This window comes from Peromyscus eremicus, chromosome 9 (assembly GCF_949786415.1).
Source record: "Peromyscus eremicus chromosome 9, PerEre_H2_v1, whole genome shotgun sequence".
In the NCBI taxonomy this organism is placed as follows: domain Eukaryota; kingdom Metazoa; phylum Chordata; class Mammalia; order Rodentia; family Cricetidae; genus Peromyscus; species Peromyscus eremicus.
Window position 1 is genome coordinate 49,641,031 of NC_081425.1, and position 18,561 is coordinate 49,659,591.

General features: G+C 39.7%; 1 protein-coding gene across 4 annotated transcripts in view; it reads left to right on the top strand.

Moving 5' to 3' along the window:
* Positions 1–18,561, top strand: part of Fndc3a (fibronectin type III domain containing 3A) — a 157,199-nt gene that overhangs the window by 91,522 nt on the left and 47,116 nt on the right. For 3 of the 4 annotated variants that reach the window (XM_059273352.1, XM_059273353.1, XM_059273354.1), the window contains one exon: positions 16,880–16,956. In XM_059273352.1, the coding sequence (XP_059129335.1) occupies positions 16,880–16,956 (77 nt within the window). Of the gene's footprint in view, positions 1–12,643; positions 12,735–16,879; positions 16,957–18,561 lie in introns of those variants that run through there. The other variant, XM_059273355.1, reaches the window with a different exon arrangement.

Here is an 18,561-nt window from a genome sequence, read left to right on the forward strand (position 1 = left end):
TAGCCTTGGCAATAAAAAACCTGGGTTGTTTGGGGGTTTCTATGGGGCTTCTTTGACCAACAGCTCAATTAGATGTTACCCATTCCTGGCACTGGAGATTTCAGTGGTGGCAAGAGATGACTAGTTGGGTCTTTGTCTCCCCTATAAAGCCCTCTCCATACTCCCTCCCTTACTCCCTTCTTCCTTTCCCTTCTTTGTTTGATTCTCCCACTTCAGCTCCCCACCCTCATCCATATGTAGCTACCTATTGAGTTTCCCCTTCCTAGGGAGATCCTTCCCCCCCCCATCCCTTTCTTTATACCTAATTTCTGTGATTATATGGATGTTTATCAAAGACTAACAACTAACTTCCACATATAAGTGAGTGCACACCATATTTGTCTTTTGAGGTTTGGGTTACCTCACTAAGGATGATTTTTTTTTTTAGCTCCATCGACTTACCTGTGACTTTCATGATCCCATTTTTTAACAGCTGAGCAATATTCTGCTGTGTAAATGTACCACATTTTCTTTATTCATGTGTTGATTGACATGTATGCTGTTTCTAGCTATTTTGAGTTGAGCAGCTCTTCCAGTAGAATGTGGATATGCAAATGTCTCTGTAGTAGGATGTAGAGTTTTTTTGGTGTATGCCCAAGAGTGGTATAGCTGGATCTTGAGGTAGATCTTTCCTAGCATCCCAAGGAACTGCTTTTCATAGTGCAATCCCACCAGCAGTGGTTGAGTGTTAGTGATGGGTTTTCAAAAGACAGTTTCTGACCATATTCACCCCTGTACCTTTGTCTTTCTCCCTTCCCCATCAGCTTCCTTTGTTGTTCCCCCAATCTCCTGGTGTGTGTGTGTGTGTGTGTGCACACGCGCACGCGCGCGTGTGCGCGATAGTCTAACAAAAGCAATTTCAGGTTTGATAAAAAAGGATTTATATACATGCACACATGTTTTCTGTATCTATGTAAAATCTAGGATACACAAATGATAGAAAAAAAGCAGTATCTGTTGTTCTGAGTCTGGCTAATTGTGCTTAAAGGATGACCTTCCCTTGCAACAGTTTCCCAACAAATGGCCAAGTTTCAGTCTTGCTAAATAAAACTACGTTGTGTATATACGTACTGTACTTCCCTTTCCTGTAGATTGACACCTAGGCTGATTCCATAGCTTGGCTATGGTGTATAATGCTTGCACATATTTTGGTTTTTTAAATAAGGTTTCCTTCCATAGGCTAGGTTGGCCTTGAACTTGTTCTACCTCAGTCCCAAGTGTTAGCATTACAGGCATATGCTACCTTCCTTATCCTATCTTGCTTTATTTTAAAATGTGTTTTCAATATAATTTATTTTTGTGTCCCTTAATAAGACAAAAATTAACCAGTAGCTAAAATTACATACTCTTTTGTTGTTGATGGTTTTGAGTTTTATTTTACCTTATTTTATTTTTTGAGACAGGATTTGGGGACTAGACCTGGCAGTCCTAGAACTCACTATGTAGACCAACAGGCTGGTCTTGAACTCACAGAGCTTCGCCCACCTCTGCCTCCTAAATGCTGGGATTAAAGTAGTAAGCCACTACACTCAGCTTAAAATGACATGGTTTTGATGATTTGTTTTACTTCCCTGTTTCACTTTCAGAAGTAACCCTGATAATAAGATAGTGACAGTTACCCTGCCCTGGGATTTGGCTACATTCTCATCACTGAATGTCAGCCAACCTAGAGAGAGAAAGCTTGTCTCTTGTACCTTTAAGAAGTTTTTCCCCCAGTATTGGGTCACAAGTTTGAAGAAAAAATTTTAAGTCTAAGAGATGGAAAAAATAGGATGATACAATGGTTTTTCATTAAGCTTGGTTTACTAAAAGGTCTTTGCTAAGTAAAGATTTATTTTTTATTTTATGTATATGGGTGTTTTGTTTACATGTATGTAGGCACATCAGAAAAGGCAATGGTATCCCATGAGACTACAGTTACAGACAGTTATAAACTTCCATATGGTTTCTGGGAATTGAACCCAGGACTTCTGGAAGAGCAGCTAGTGCTCTTAACTGCTGAGCCATCTCTGCAGCCCCCCAATGTCTTTTTAATTCTGAAGTTAAATTCCTCCATCTTTGAATATCTTTTCCAGTGACATGCTAATATAGAGTAGAGTGTTTCTGTGTGCTCTTCCTTTCCATGTGTTTACTTGGTTAATAAATAGCTGATTATCAGTCCCCAGAATTCACTTTCGGATCACTGGCATCCATTCAGCTGCCTCAGAACTGGTGCATTAAAATACAGAGTTGTGTATTGACAGCGGTTAATATCTACTCTTTTCACTTGACCTAGCTCTTTTACCCCCATCCCCAGTTAATCCAAAATACATCAGACTTAGTTATTCCTATTGGTCTGTATCAAAAATATAAAGATTTTTAAAGTTTATAACTTAGTAATAATATGAGAAAATGACAGAGAAAGAAAATATTAATTGTGTGACATGATCTGCAAAGTGACTGACATCCTTGTAAGGCAAAAAGTAAAAACATATATGTGCGCAGAGAATAAGACTGGAGGGAACATACATCAACATAATGAAGGTTGTATGTGACACACCCACAGACAACATCATCCTAAATAGAGAAAACTTGAAGCAATCTTGTCAGAAATAGCAACAAGCTAGAACTGTCCATTCTCCACACGTTTTCAATATAGTACTTGAAGCACTAGCTGGAGCATATAAGAGGAGGAAATAAAGGGGATACAAATGGGAAAAAATAATTTTCATTTGCAGATGAGATATATGTGTGTATATATATATACATACATACATATATATATATACATATATATATATATGTATATATACACACACACACACACACATATATCCCCAAAATTCCACCAAAATTTTCTAGGAATAAGCAACTTTCAACAAAGTAGCAGGATACAAAATTAACTTTGAAATCAGTAGTTTTTCAATATATCAGTAACAAACATGTTGACAAAGATAATGAGAACACTCATTCACATCAGTGCCCTCCCACAAGTCTAGGAATAAACCTAACCAAGGAGGTGAAGGACATCTATAATGCAAAATACAAATATCTCTCTGATGAAATAAATTGAAGACATTAGAAAATGGAAAGACCTCCCATACTTATGGATTGGTACAATTAATATTGTAAAAATGACCATCTTAAGAATATTACAGATTCCGTACAATCCCAATAAAAATTCCATGATATTCTTCACAGAAATAGAAAAGAAGATTTTAAAGTTCATATAGATGTAAAAAAGACTGCAGATAGCCAATGCAGCCCTGAACAGAACAATGTTAGAGGGATCACCACACTAGATTTCAAGTTGTATTGAAGAGCTAGGATAATGAAAATAGCATGGTGCTGCCACAGAACATACACATAGATCAGTGGAATTCAAATTCAAGGGCACCTAATTGCATCCATTTGCTATTTGACAAAGATGCCAAAAATAAATGCGGGAGGAAAGATAGTATCTTTAATAAATGATACAAGGAAAACTGAATGTCCGCATGGGAAAGAATGCATTAGACACATATCTATCACCCTGCACAAAAATCAATTCCAGGTGGATCAAAGACCTCAATGTGAAACCTGAAATACTAAAACTGCTAGGAAAAAACTAGGCAGTACTTCCAACATATAGGTGCAAGAAAGGAGTTTCTGAGTAGGACTCTGTTTGCCCAGGAATTAAGGAACTAATAAATGGGACCTCATAAAACTAAAAAGGTTTCATAGAGCAAAGGAAATGATCAACTGAGTGATTAGGAAGCATACAGAGTGGGAGACAGTCTTGCTAGGTATATATCTAGTAGAGGTTTAATTCTCAGAATATATAAAGAACTCAAAAAAAAAAAAAGTCAAGAAAGCAAATGGCCCAATTAAAGAATGGACTATCAACCTGAACAGAGTTCTCAAAAGAAATAAAAATGACCTAAAAACATAAAAATGTTCACTTAGCAATTATAGAAATGCAAATTAAAACTACTTTGAGCTTTTATCGGACTCCAGTCAGAATAGCTAAGATCAAGAAAACAATTGAGAAATGCTGGGATGATTCAGGGAAAGGGGAGCTTTCATTCACTGTTGGTGGGATTGCAGACTGGTGCAGCCATTCTGGAAATCAGTGTGGAGAAACCTTATAAACTAAAATCAGATCTGCCATATGACCCATTTCTATCACTTTTTGGAATATACACAGATGACTAAGTAACTTACTACAGAGATCTTGCTAAGCTATGTTCATTGCCACTCTATTCACAACAGCTATGTATGCAAGCTGCCAAGAGAAAAGTAATCAACAGTCCTACTCAGCTGTAAATCCTGTGAACCACAACAATGATTGACCCAGCACAATATCCCCATTGGTGCAATAGTGACACTTAGAGCTTGGGTGTAACCCACAGCTGTCTAATTGGAGTTAAGGCCCTCTCAGGAGGAAGAAACTCATGCCTGGTCTGTAAACCTAGTCAAGAACCTGTGGCTAGAGGGGTCAAAGACCCTAAAGGACACTCAACTGCTGCCATTTTCATAAATTAATGTAGCTTCCAATGATGCTCTGAATATGTATCCTTATACCCACAGGTAAATGCAGTTCTCACTCCTCATCAAAGAAGCTTCTTTTTAAAAAAGATTTTTATATTTATATGTATGAGTGGTTGCCTGCATGTGTGCATGTCTACTACATATGTGCTTGGTGCATGTGGAGGCCAGAAGATGGCATCAGATCCTCTGGAACTAGAGTTACAGATGGTTGTAAGCCACCATGTGAGTAGTAGACATGACAGGGATGCTGCACCCCCTAACTTTCAATAGAATAGGTGTCTGCACAAGATGTGCACACCACTAACCAATCCACATGCTAGAGCAGATGGAAAGTTTAAAGAGGCTCGAACCCTAAATGAAGAGCTGTAGTGGTTAGCCCTAAACATATGTACATATAGGGAGCATTAGTTGGAATGTGTGTGTGTGTGTGTGTGTGTGTGTGTGTGTGTGTGTGTGTGTGTGTGTGTGATTATAGAAGGGGTCATGAATTCAGGATGGGAATTGTCTTAGTGTTTCTACTGCTGTGAAGAGACACCATGACCACAGCAACTCTTATAAAAGAAAGCATTTAATTGGGTGACTAGCTACAGTTCAGAGGTTTAGTCCGTTATCATCATGGTAGGACATGGCGGCATACAGGCAGACATGGTGCTGGAGAGGTAACCGAGAGTTCTACATCTTGGTAGGCAACAGGAAGTGTGTTGTCTCATTGGGCATGAGGAGCATATATGAGACCTCAAAACTCACCTCCAGTGACAAACTTCCTTTAACAAGACCACACCTACTCCAACAAGGCCACACTTCCCATTTGTGTCACTCCCTTTGGGGGCAATTTTCTTTCAGACCACCACAGGAAGAGTTGGAAGTGAGGGGACAAAAATGATGTAAATAAATACAATGTATTAATGTATGAAATTCTCAGGAGATTAAAAAAATTAATTGTAAAGAAAAGTTCATTGAATTGCATCCTTGCCCTTTTATATCTTGAATGTTTTTAGGGGATATGTTTTGTTTATTTGTTGAGAAGTCTTCCAATGTAGCCTTGGTTAGCCTGGAACTGGCTATGGAGACCAAGATGGCCTGGAATTCATAGACATCTGCCTTTCTCTGCCTCCTGAATACAACACCATGCCAGCTTTCCTTTTGTATATATTAATGATCCTGAGCAAATAAGACTTTTTGTTTTCTTTTTTTGTATGCAGTAGGTGTTACTGACTTCTGCCAACAGGATTTGATGCTATACGGAATCCTTCCTGTCTTCAGAATTACCATTAGTTAAAAGGCTCAGCATTAGTGATATGGTCCCAGTTTTGAATAATCTTTCGGCTATAATAGGAAAATATAGATGTATATGTGTTTCCTAAAACCTTTGTTAGGCTGGTAATCTAAATCAAATACTTTTCTTATAGATATATAAAAACAGGAGACTCATTGAGAGCATTATAGTTTATACAATGTACTTTGCATTACTGTGCATAAATTTTCCTCATCTTTGTCTGATTGTGACAAGTGTAACAAACTTACAAACATACCAGCTTTTTATTTTCAGATAGCCTCAGCTATTTTGCATAGTTATTTTTATTTAACAGCATAGCCCACCGTACCACTTCTTTAGACTTATCACAACATGTTGACACACCACTAGCATTTTTTTCAGGTAGATTTGTCAAGGCTAACACAACTATTTATGCTATCATGGCTTATATACTATTATGTGTACCAAGCATTGCTGTGCTTTGCAGGTATGAATTTAATTTAACCCTCATTATATCCACATAAAGTAGAATAACAGTTATCTCTATTTTACATCTGAAGAAACTAAGATATAAAACTAACTTTTCAGGTCTTAAAGCTATAAGAGTTCAATGGGACAGCTCCAGAGTCTGCCATGGCCTACATGGCTTAGGGATTGACCTAGCTAGGGTGAAGGGGAATGAAGGAAGGACAGACACACACACAGAAGTGCTAGGATTCCCTGTGTGTTCTGCTGGAATCTCAGCTTGTTTATCAGTCTCCTGTGGCACCAGGGTGGGAGGGATAACTGGTTTAGCAAACCTCAGTAGAAGGTTCTGTAGGGACTGTCAGGTAGCAGTCCTCCCTGATGAGGTATCTGCACTTGACACTTCCCTGCACACTCTAGTTTTAGCTGACAGTCTGTGGTTCATGGAGTCAATGCTCAACCCTAGAAGGCTCTGCTGTCCCCTAAGCCTGACCAGGAAGGCCTTGCCATTCTTAGAAGTCTGAGGTGTTGGGGTCTTTGGCATGGTCATGCTCCTGTAAGACACATTCACTCAGGACATCATCTGTCCCCCACAAAAGTCTGCCACATGCTACCGCTATTGTTTAGGATATAGAGATAGTCAAATTAAAATATCAAACAATGCCAAAGTCCATTTGAAAATATTTTCGTACAAGTGGCAAACAATATAGTTCACTCAATATTGACCAGAATGGAGTTGTATTTCATCAGCTTAAGTGCAATCACTTAGACTTGATTTCACAAACAGTAAGGGATTTTTAAGCAGAGGAGAGGACAAGCTGGTTTGTTTTTAAATTCATGTTAGCAGTAGTATGGAGACCCACCAGTAGAACACAGGGATAGTTTAGCCTGTTACTCCTGTAGCAGTTTACAGAAGGAGAGAAGGTGGGTTTGAGAGATAATTTGAGGGATAAAACTATCAGAACTTCCCAGTTAATGATGTGAGATGAGTGGGGAAAAATAAAATCCAGTGTTACTGTCAAGTTTCTGTTAAAATGGAGCCTTAAATTTCCATGGAAAATACAGACCGTAGAGTGTGCATTGATGGGAAATGACTGATTTGAATTTCATAGTATAGACCCAGAGCTCAGAAGAAAGATCTCTTGAGGCACAGAATTGCAAGCTTTTATGAGTGTAAGTAAGGCCATCCTGAGAGATGATGTCGAATAGCAAAAGGCGGCCAAGAACAAACCTCCAGGAAAACAACGCCCGAAAGAACAGAACACAAGCCAGTAAGCACTTGAAAGGCCTGCTGGAGAACAAAGATCAAGGATTGTATGTGAAGGAGAAGCAGGGATTCCTCAGCAGTGTTAATTAGATTTGTCAAGAGACTGTCCCCAGTATCATCTCAGTAGAGTGGTCTGAGGGAAAAGTTTGATTGTGGTTGGGTAAAGTGTGATTTTTGAAGCCTTCTGTTTTTGTTTGAATCCTTGAAAAACCATTCTCCTCTAAAATAAGGTTTTCCATAAAATGATTTTGTTGGCATTATGTGCTCACAAGAGGAGGTTTGCCTTGTGGGGTAGAAAACAGGAGACAATTGCTGGACCATTAGCTAGCCATTTGGATTAATGGAATCACACCACCTTTTCATACTTTACCTAAAAGTCCAATTCTTGAGTAAGGATAAACATGAAAATAATGAGGGAAATTAATTTTATAACTGTGGAGTGGAGCTGACTTTAGACACACACATACACAGTGCTGTCAAACAATGTTTCACTCCAATTCAATTAGAAACTTTTGTACATTTTCATTAAAATATATGAAAAGTCATAAACCAAGGAGATAATTATAGCCAGTTCAACTCAAAGGAGTAAGTACCTAGAAAACTCAAATCTTACTAATTTATTTTTAAAAGGCAACCCATATAGAAATAAAAAGGTAACATGATTGTGTTCTTATTAATAGAAAATAATTCTATTTGATGTGTTCTTATTAATAGAAATCCAGGAGCCAGATATTGAGGTGAACGCTGAAAGATCAGAGAAACAGAACAAAACACAGCCAACCTCACCTTACCAACTCCTCAGCCTCTAGATTGAGACTTCCTGTTTACTCACACCTTATATACCTTTCTGTGCTCTGCCATCTTCCTTCCTTCCTAGTGCTGGGATTAAAGGCATGTGTCCTTCCCAAATACTTCCCAAAGTAGCAAAGGCATGAGATCCCAAAATTTGGGATTAAAGGTGTGTACCACCACGCCTGGCTCTGTTTCCATTATGGCCTTGAACTCACAGAGATCCAGATGAATATCTGCCTCCCAAGTGATAGGATTAAGGGAGTGTGCCACCACTGTCTTGCCTCTATGTCTAATCTAGTGCTTGGCTCTGTCCTCTGATCCCCAGATAAGTTTATTAGGGTACGCATTATATTGGGGTACACAATGAAAGATGAAGAAACCGACTAAGTAATGCACAATAAGAATAATATTGTTCAAATTTTAAAATCCACATTCCAAGTAGTAGTGCTACTGAACTGATAGAGCCTCTAATGCAGTGCTTGATGAAAGCAATGTAAGTTAATACATCAGGAAAGGATTTCGCACTGCCCTTGAAAAAATAACAATTACATAATCCTAAATCCAGAATTTCTCTTTCTGGCTATAGTAGGATCTGTTAAAGAAAGATGTGGGCCATGAGACCTACAGAAATCTCCCCTTTAGAGTCTATTCTATCTCCACTTCTCCTTTGGTGATGTTAGCAAGTCTCATGGATTAGATGCTCATTTATCGGAGACAACAGAATTTATCTCTCAGACTAAATATGTCTTTGAATCCCAGAGTAGTTAAGCCAGCGGTCTCTTACATGGGGCATCTGTCCTGATGCCTCTTAAACATCTTACATGTAGCCTATCCAAACCTGGGCGTCTGGTTGTGCCCAGGCCCGTTTCATCCACTGGGTGCTGATGCAAATGCCTGCTATAGATAATCTAGATCCAGTCCTTTGGTGGTTTCCACTCTGGGTCATGGGCTGAACCAAAATGCTGAACTTTAGTTTTCTCAAGTGTTGTACCATAGTCCCACAAGCAATGTGTATGAGTTGGATGAATTCTTTTTTGTTTGTTTGTTTGTTTTTGTTGTTGTTGTTTGTTTTGAGACAGGATTTCTCTGTGTAGCTTTGCACCTTTCCTGGAACTCGCTTTGTAGACCAGGCTGGCCTCGAACTCACAGAGATCCACCTGCCTCTGCCTCCCGAGTGCTGGGATTAAAGGCGTGCGCTGCCACAGCTCAGCGAGTTGCATGAATTCTTTAGAGATATAATTCAGATAATGTCTTAAATCCAGCAATGTCTACCCATTTCACTTATGGTAAAAGCCAAAGAAAGATCTGACAGTGTCCTACAAGGCCCAAGGAAATCTTATTTCCCTGTCTCCCCCTCCACCTCCCTGGTCACGTTCTGGTTGTTGGGGGACCAGAGAGAAAGAGCGAGGGATGAAGAGAGGGCAGCAAGGTTTCCAGAGGTGCACACCTCATGGGAGGAAAGCAGAAGAGAGAGCAGAGAGAGGAAGGGGTGGAGTTTTCCCTTAAGAATACGATTCTATGTCAGGGCGTAGGGTGGCGCCACAGGGCAGGATCAGAGTGTTAACACTGGTAATTCTAGTATTCTTGCAACTGAGCATGAATGTCATGCCCCTCCTTTGGGGACTTTGTGCTGGTTGATCTCTCTATGAAAAATGATCTTTCCACAGAAACCCATGTGACTCATTCCCACACTTAAATCTTTGCTCAAAAGTTACCTTCTCAGAGAAACAAAGCCTGACTCTATTTTGAATTTCATTTCTTAGCTAGCCCTGCCAAGCAGCACCGGACTTTACCCAGCCATCCATCTTACTCTGCTTTATTTCTTTCTTATATCATCATTTTTTACCTTCAGACATGTTTTCTGCATACACACTTGTAAACATACTACTTCCAAACATATGATTCACCACAATCTGATTTATTTATCATGTATTTATTATTTAATATTTAAAAAAAAACGAGGTGGGGCATACATGCCAAGGCATGCATATGGGGTCAGAGGATGATTTGGAGGAGTCCAGCTCTGTTCTTCCACCATATGGATCCTGGGCATTAGATTCAGGTTGTCAAGTACTAACAGCAAACACCTTTACCTGCTGAGGATTCTCTTCCAGTGTAAGGAGATTTATCCATTTTCATTTACTGATCTATACCAAATGCCTTAGACAGCATGTGGCAGATAAAGTTACAGAAGATAATACTATCTAATTTTATAAGCCTCAAAATTAAGCAAATTAAGTTGGTTAGACATAGGATTGTTTTTTTCCTTTAGATTTTTTTCATGATACTGGAACCTGACCCTGGACCTTGTACATTGTTAGGCTAGCTAGCTAATCACTCTACCATTACTACACTCCTCACCTAGAAAAGAATGAAGTTAAAGCCAGGCGGTTGTGGTGCATGCCTTTAATCCCCAGCACTTGGGAGGCAGAGGCGGGCTGATCTCTGTGAGTTTGAGGCCAGCCTGGTCTACAGAGTGAGTTCCAGAACCTCCAAGGCTACACAGAGAAACCCTGTCTTGAAGAACAAAAAAAAAAAAAAAAAAAAAGGAAGAAAAGATTACCTGTGAATAGTGGTGGCTGGATGGTGGCAAGGAGCACATAAAATGTTTGTTTCATTTTTACTGTGTGTGTGGGGGGGGGGGCGTTGCAAAAGGAATGGTCTCAGTGGCTGAGCAGAAGGTGAAAATGCAAAGGGTGAGAGAAAGGAGCAGTGAAGGAGAGTCCCAGTGGAGGGTCAGATCAAGGGAAGTGTAGAGAGGGAGTTGGTGATGGGGTGTGCTTCTGAGCACAGGTACATGGGTAAGAAACCTTAGTCAAGTAAGTGTTGATAGAGTTCTAGTTCATGTTGACAGATCTGATGTGGGATGGCGACTTCCGCCAGTGAGCACAGAGCAGCTCTATAATCATTAGGAAATACAGGGCAAGCTTTGACTATTAGTAGGCTTCTGAGCAATTCTGACAGTGTTGGTAAAGTTGAAAATTCGAAATTTAAAACTACACTAACCTGCTGCCCTGGGCTGTGTCTTGCCAGGTTTCTTTCTTTCTTTCTTTTTATCTTTGGGGGACACACTGGGCCTTTAAACCAGGGCCTGCACTTTAAAATGTAATTATCCTGTGAGGCAGCCCTGCCTTTGCCTGTGTGTGCTTGGCCCGTGACTTAGCTGCACTTGCTTCTGCTTCTCTAGTAATGATGTCTCTACTCAGGTTAACAAGCAGGATCCTCCAGATGGTCCCTCTGTGCTGGGTAATCATTAGTTTTGAAAGTCTAGGATTATAGTTTTACTTAGGATAACTATCAGTTATTGAGCAGCACCAACCAGTGTATTTCATGCTCTGGTTTATCTAACTCCATTCTCCCAACAATGCTATGAGGCTGATCAGTTGAACCTTTCCACAGGAGACAGATTAAAAGAATAGTGGTAATTGCCATGCTAGTAAATATTGGAGCTGATTTTAATATTCAGTATTGTTTAATACCAAATCCAGTTTCCCCATGGTGCTACATGTCACAGATCCCAGCCATTACTTATATGTGTGTGTAAGCAGCTGATAATCTGAATTAACATGGCATCATAAGTAATGAAAAGACCCTTCCAAAAAAATCGTAATTTTTTCCAGCGTGTAACTGAGTATAGGTCATTTTCTTGGTATCTGTTTTTGCATGAGTGCTTTATTTTATAAATATAAACAAGAATAGTATCCTCTAAGTATCTTTCTTTAATGCCCAGAGTAAGTCTTATTAAGTATTTATTTTTTAAAATCATAAAAAAGAAAGTAAACCGATAATAAAAGCAGAAGCCCTCATCAGCTTTCGAGGGAAAAAATAGCATGAAATATATTCCACCTTTAAGGAACTTGTCATCTATGCCTATTGTGTGGACAGTTCTTTGTGTATTATAGACATTCCTAAAGATTAAGCATGAAATGCCGATAATTATATACTCAAATTTGGGATCAAGGCTTTGAAATTAATTTTACCCCAAACTTTGTAGGTGAAAGACAGCAGCAGGATGGGTGAATAAACCGGTAAACACAAAAGGGCGTGGTTTTCCATAGAATACGTCTCCGTAAGGTTTATTTTGAGGAGCGTTTACATTGGTTCTTAAGGAAGGCGGAATGCGCTGCATTCAGGGAAGCAGCTGGAGAAGCCTTTTAATAGTTTGGTTTCAGTAGCTCCCAAGCAGGACCCTTTGCACTGTTTCCTCCGCCAGTCTTTCCCGGTTCAGTGTAGGTCATGTGATAACTGTCACGTGACTCGGTCAAAGGATCTTTTCCTCTTACCAGCGTTGAAAAAAAAAAAAAAAAAACCGAAACTGTTCTCCAATTAAAGCTGCAAACGTGTACTACGCCGTTTCCTTGTTGGGTTTTCTTGTTCGCTGTTGCTCCTGTAGAAACAAAATGAGTGGTAAGATTTGCTGTTTTTGAGCATTCGCTTTTATTTTAAAACATAGCAAGCTTTGTATTATCCTAAAGCCGGGTTGTGTGGTTTTAATAGATGCCGAATATGTTCGCTATAAAAACACTCTAAATTGTTATGAGGTTATGAAAATAGTACACTATATGTGCTAGACTGATTTTATATTTCACAGCATGCCCTATTCTGGCCTCTTGATTTTATTCGGGTTTTCTTTTTTTAAACACTGATCTGAAAATTGGCATCAGATAATTTGGAAGCCATTGTGCACGCCAGGAGTAAGCAGCCCGTTGCATATTTAATTTTAAATGCTTGGACAAATCTGTAGCTTTTTTTCTCTTAAAAATGGAATTACCTAAATATGAATGTAGATTAACAAGGAAACAATTAGTTTATGCTAGGTAAAATGAATTAGGCATTAAGATATTGATGGCACTTTTAAGAATTGGGGTGGGGAGTTTCTCACATTGAAGGCAAATGATAATAGAATTGTACTTTCTTTTGCAGGTTTTTAAAGTAAGAAATAGGCCCTTAAACAATAATGAAAGCACTCAGTGCTTTGGGGTAGATTTTGCCCACAGCTTGTAAATTCGGAAGGAGCTGATAGGTACAGCCACAGTTGTCGAAGCTTTCTTATGCCGAGTGTACGTTTTATGTACTCCCTTACAGGCAGGTTGGACTTCCCTCGACACAGCCTGCTTTGCTGCATACAAATTTAAGACAGTTAACCTTCTAGAATTTCCTGAATTACAAAGTAATGTTGAACTTAGGAGATAATCAGGCGTTTGTGTTAATAAGTGTGCAGAGGTTTAGAGTTTTATTACATAGGACAAGCAATATGGTGCTGTTACCATTTGGATCTGAATATCAGTAGTGTGTTTACTGTTTATGAATTGGGGGTGTGGCAGGTTTGTGCTCAATGTTGAATATATCCCACCAATATTTTAGATAATGTATATGGTACTGATAAATTGCCTTTAAAAAATCTAGCCATGTGGCTGGCATTTCTGCCTCCTGATTAGAAAATTTACTTGAGTAGTTAAATAATCACATCATAAAGAAGTTTTTGTGCTACTTGTTTGCAACTAAATGATGAGTTATTTTAGCAGTTATCCAAGTAAAATGTGAACTGAGTATGGAGATAAATGCCTGTAATAATAGCATTCTGGAGGCTGAGGCAGGAGGATGGTGAGTTTGAGGCCAGCCTGGGCTACTTGGGAAGACAGTGACTCAGAAGAAACAACAAACAGCACACAACGAAGTGCCCTTTGAATTGTAACTGCAGTATTTTATATAGTTAGTCTTATTTCTAGGAGGAGGAGGAGCCCCACAGCAGCTGTGTGCTGCAACTGTAAGCGTTAGCAGCGGGGAGTTACTAGTCTAACAGCTAAACAGAAACAAAACCAAAAAGTTTTAATGGTTCTGAGTAAAGAGCAAGCATGCTTCTGAAGATGCCTGTCTGCTTTATTTCCACATCATCTTCATCAGTTCCTGTCTAACGTTAATGACTTGGCACAAGATTAAACTTTGCAGTGGGTACAAAGGGCCTGAGGTCTAAGCTTAGTCCAGAGAGCTCAGCAAGCGATAATTTCTTTTATTAAGAGTACAAATACAATTTTCAATACATTCTTTGTTTTCCAACCAAGTCTCACATTTTATAAATAATATCTAAGTCAGTTCTTAGAATTTGGAAGGCTAGTTTACTGGCTTATGTAAATTAGTTAATGAATAAAAAGGAACGTTAGTGTACAACTGTTCCCATTTCTCCAGAAGGTAGTGAAGTGTGTTTTGAATGAAGCCTTTCTGCATAGAGATGTAAAGAGGCTCTCACAAGGGTTATTGAGTAAACTAACATATATAATGTGTCCCTGCTTTCACTCGTGCTTTTCAAGGAAATCAAAACAAAACCCTTTAGAGGCAGACCTAATTACCTAGTTACCAGCAGTGAGTAGCATTGCAGTGTTCATGAGAAATGAAACTGTTAGTGTTTTTAATTCCAGCTCTACCACTTGGGCAGGCTTAAATTCCCTCTCATTTTCTGCCTGGAAAATGGGTAATAATAAAAGTAGTTGCTTGATTAAATGATTATAAAGAGAAAAAAATCACTAAAGACCTGGCTTATAGTGTTAGTGTTTACAATTTGTGATTAAATTAATATTTAGAGGAGGCTGGAGAGATGGCTCAGGGATTAAGAGCATTTGTGGCTTTTACAGAGGACCTGAGTTCAGTTTCCAGCATCCATATGGTGGCTCACAACCATCCATAATTCCAGTTCCAGGGGATCCAACACCCTCTTCTGACCTTCACAGGCACCAGACGTGCACATGGTGAACAAGCACACATGTGGGCAACACACACACACACACACACACACACACACACACACACACACTTTAAATACGTGAATAGATTCATTTAGGAGATAACGTTCAGAAGAACGTCATGTATTTTGGAGCTATGATGTTCTTGGTGGTAGAACACTTGGCTGGCCAGGCCCTGAGCACTCTAGCTCCAGGCATTTGCTGGGCTTCCTCTGGGGGCCAGTGTGTTGTTGATGTTCTCTGTACAGACACACATGGTGTACTGCACAAGTCTGCATTCCCTCTGCTTGCTCTCTAGTAACCATGCAGTCCTCACTCTCCCTTCCCGCTCTTCCACCCCTTTTCTTTGCTCTCCTCCTACTGTCCCTCCTGGGCTCGGTTAATGTTTCCTCCCTTCCTGCTTATCTCTTGTCCTCTGCTCCTCCTCCTTTCCCACCCCTTTCTCTTCATTTGCCATGTCTTAGTATTTTTCTTCTCAATGTTCATTTTCTTTACCTCTCTCTTTCTTGACTCCCCCCACCCCCACCCCATCACCCTGCACTGCTCTGTCCTTACCCCTCCCCCTCCCAAGAAAGGCTGGAATCCATCTGGATTTGCTGGAACCTGTTTTTCAGTCCTGGTGACCTGACCAGTGGAAACATTTACCTCCCCCGCTGATTTAAATTCTGCATATAAAAGGGAAACCACCCACCCCACCCCACAAGGCTTTTTTTTTTTTTTTTTTTTTAAGCAGATCTGACAGGTTATTTTCTTAGAAGGAGTAATTTCTCTCTCTCTCTCTCTCTCTCTCTCTCTCTCTCTCTCTCTCTCTCCCTCCCTCCCTCTCTCTTTCTCTCTTTTTTAAAAAAAGATGAAAACTATTCCTTTCAAATGATTAAAAACTGGTGTGTATGGGACACTGCTATCTAAAGTTACTGGGGGAAAAGAGCTAAAGATGAGGGATTTTCTAAAACACTATTTAAAGCAAGTAAGATTTTTGTTCTAGAAAGAACAAAACCTTCCAAACTTATAAACGTTGTCTGGAAAGGTAACTCTATAAGAGTAAAAGGCAGAGCGCAAGTGAAGTTCCGGTTTCTTGTTTACAATGTCTCTGTGTTTGGAGAGACTAGACTTGTCTCTGAGGAAATGCACATGGCCATTCCACCTTCCATGGTGGACAAGCACACATGTGAGGACTTGTTCTCAGCCCCACAGACAGGACCACGCTGCACTGCTCAGAACCTTGCAAAGAGCCTTACTGTCCTTCCTCTGGCTACTCCCCCTTCTGCCTGTTTTGTTGATGTGTGTGTGTGTGTGTGTGTGTGTGTGTGTGTGTGTGTGTGTATGTGTGTATGTGTTGGGGTCCTTTTGTATTTCTAATTGATTTTTTAAAAATCAAAAGTTCAATTTGATTTTCGTACTTACCCAATCATGAGAGTCCCATGGGGTATTTGTACAGTAAATACAATGATTTGAGATTATAAACCAACTGAGCCTTTCTATTGGAGAGCCTGTAAATCTTAGGTTTTAAGTGTTACCCAGGTTAGTGTAAGCACTGGGCAAGTTTGAGAAATGTAGATGTACTTGAAAGATAATCTGTACACTTTATAAAGTAAACGTTACATAAAAACTTCATTACATATACTACCTTAGTTATAGAAAAAGTTGGATAAAAATATAAAGTAAATGTTATATAAAAATTCAGTACTCTTAATTTCTTTCCGTGGTATAGTATTACAGCACTGTTGGCTTGATGTGCAGCGCAGGTGAAGCAGTCCTGTTCTCCACCTTGATAAGCAGCAGTGCATTATTGTATCATTTCTCTAACCCATTCAGGTCCTGCTCAGGTTCCAATGATGTCCCCAAATGGTTCCGTGCCTCCTATTTATGTGCCTCCTGGATATGCCCCACAGGTATGCTTTTTGTGTTATATTTCTTTGTATATGTATCTAGTGATAATGTTATTCTCTTTGACATTGACTCTGGTGAAAATAATGCTGTTAAAGTTCTCGACATTATCCAGTTCAGTATCTTCTGTAAATCCATTTAAAATATTTTATTACATTTGGAAAAGAGGGAAAATACAGTGATAGTACTCACCACTCAGAGTTGCCTTTGGTCATTAAATTACAAAAGAAAATTTCGAGTTTTGTCTCCTTGTGTATACAATTTGTGTAACCAAGTTAAGTTGCCTGCACAGAGCTCTCTAGATCATTGACTTTAAAGAAAGCCAGGATAGTGCTTCCAGCCTTGTTCCATGAGAAGGATTTCGGGTACTGCCAGTAATCCTATGGACATGCTGTGGTGAAAAGAATTTATTGTCATGTCCCCTTGCACAGTCTAGGCCGGCCTCCTGAGAGATGGATTGCAGGTGCATAACACTATACTTGCCTCTCATAGATGAGCACTTAAGTCTTCATCCCTGAGACTGAGGAGATCACTGCCCATCCACACCATAGCCTCACATGAATTGCCAAGCTCTGACCTAAAGAATGAAGTATAGCTATACAGGCAAATGGAATTCAATTGTAGAACTGAAGTGTTCAGTGTTGTCTTGGTTAAGATTTTTATTCTATAAAGAGATACCATGACCACAGCAACTCTTATAAAGGGAAGTATTTAATTGGGGCTGGCTTACAGTTCAGAGGTTTAGATCATTGTCATCATGGAGGGAAACATGATGGCATGCAGGCAGACATGGTGCTGGAGAAGTCGTTTAGAGTTGTATATCCAGAGCCTTGGGCAGCAGGAAGAGAGAGGCACTAGGCCTGGTTTGTACATTTGAAACCTCAACTTCCAATCCCTCCCCACCTCAACACACACACACATTTCTTCCAACGAGGCCACGCCCACTCCAAAAGGCCACACCTCCTAATAGTGCCACTCCCTGTGGCCCTGGTGGGGTGCATTTTCATTTAAACCACCACAGTGTCTTCCACTACTGAGTTTCTTTGTGGTTTGTGCTCATTGTGTCAAATCCCTACTAGGGAATACTCATACTGTCTTCTAAGAACCAAATTTGCACTTAGTACTCTTCAAACCCTCTCTTACTTCCTCCCTGGCTATAGCAGAATATTGGGAGGATATTGTGGTGGATTCTTGCTTACTTTATGAAGCATGCCTCTGTATGATAGCAGAAATTAGTATGGGGAGGATAGAAGTTGCCTGGAATTGAGTCAGAAAAGCTGGATTCTTTAATCTCAGACCTTTGCTGGCTCTTGGGTTTTGGGCATATCAGCTTTCTTGACTCTCGGTGCCCTTCTTGTAATAAAGTGAAGACACATGAGATCATGTATTTAAAAGTATCCTGTAGTCTTTCTAGAATAGCCTCTGATTGCTATGACTACTTTAGTTTCATGCACTGAGCCCTTCATTTATTAGAGTTTGCATTCTACATACAGGTTTAACTAACATTCTCACGCTTCCTTCTAGACCTAAAGGCTTTTTTTCCTGCCTGATCTCTGGGACCTTTGAAAATTAGACAGCATTGACATGATTTCTCCAGATTGTGTTGATAT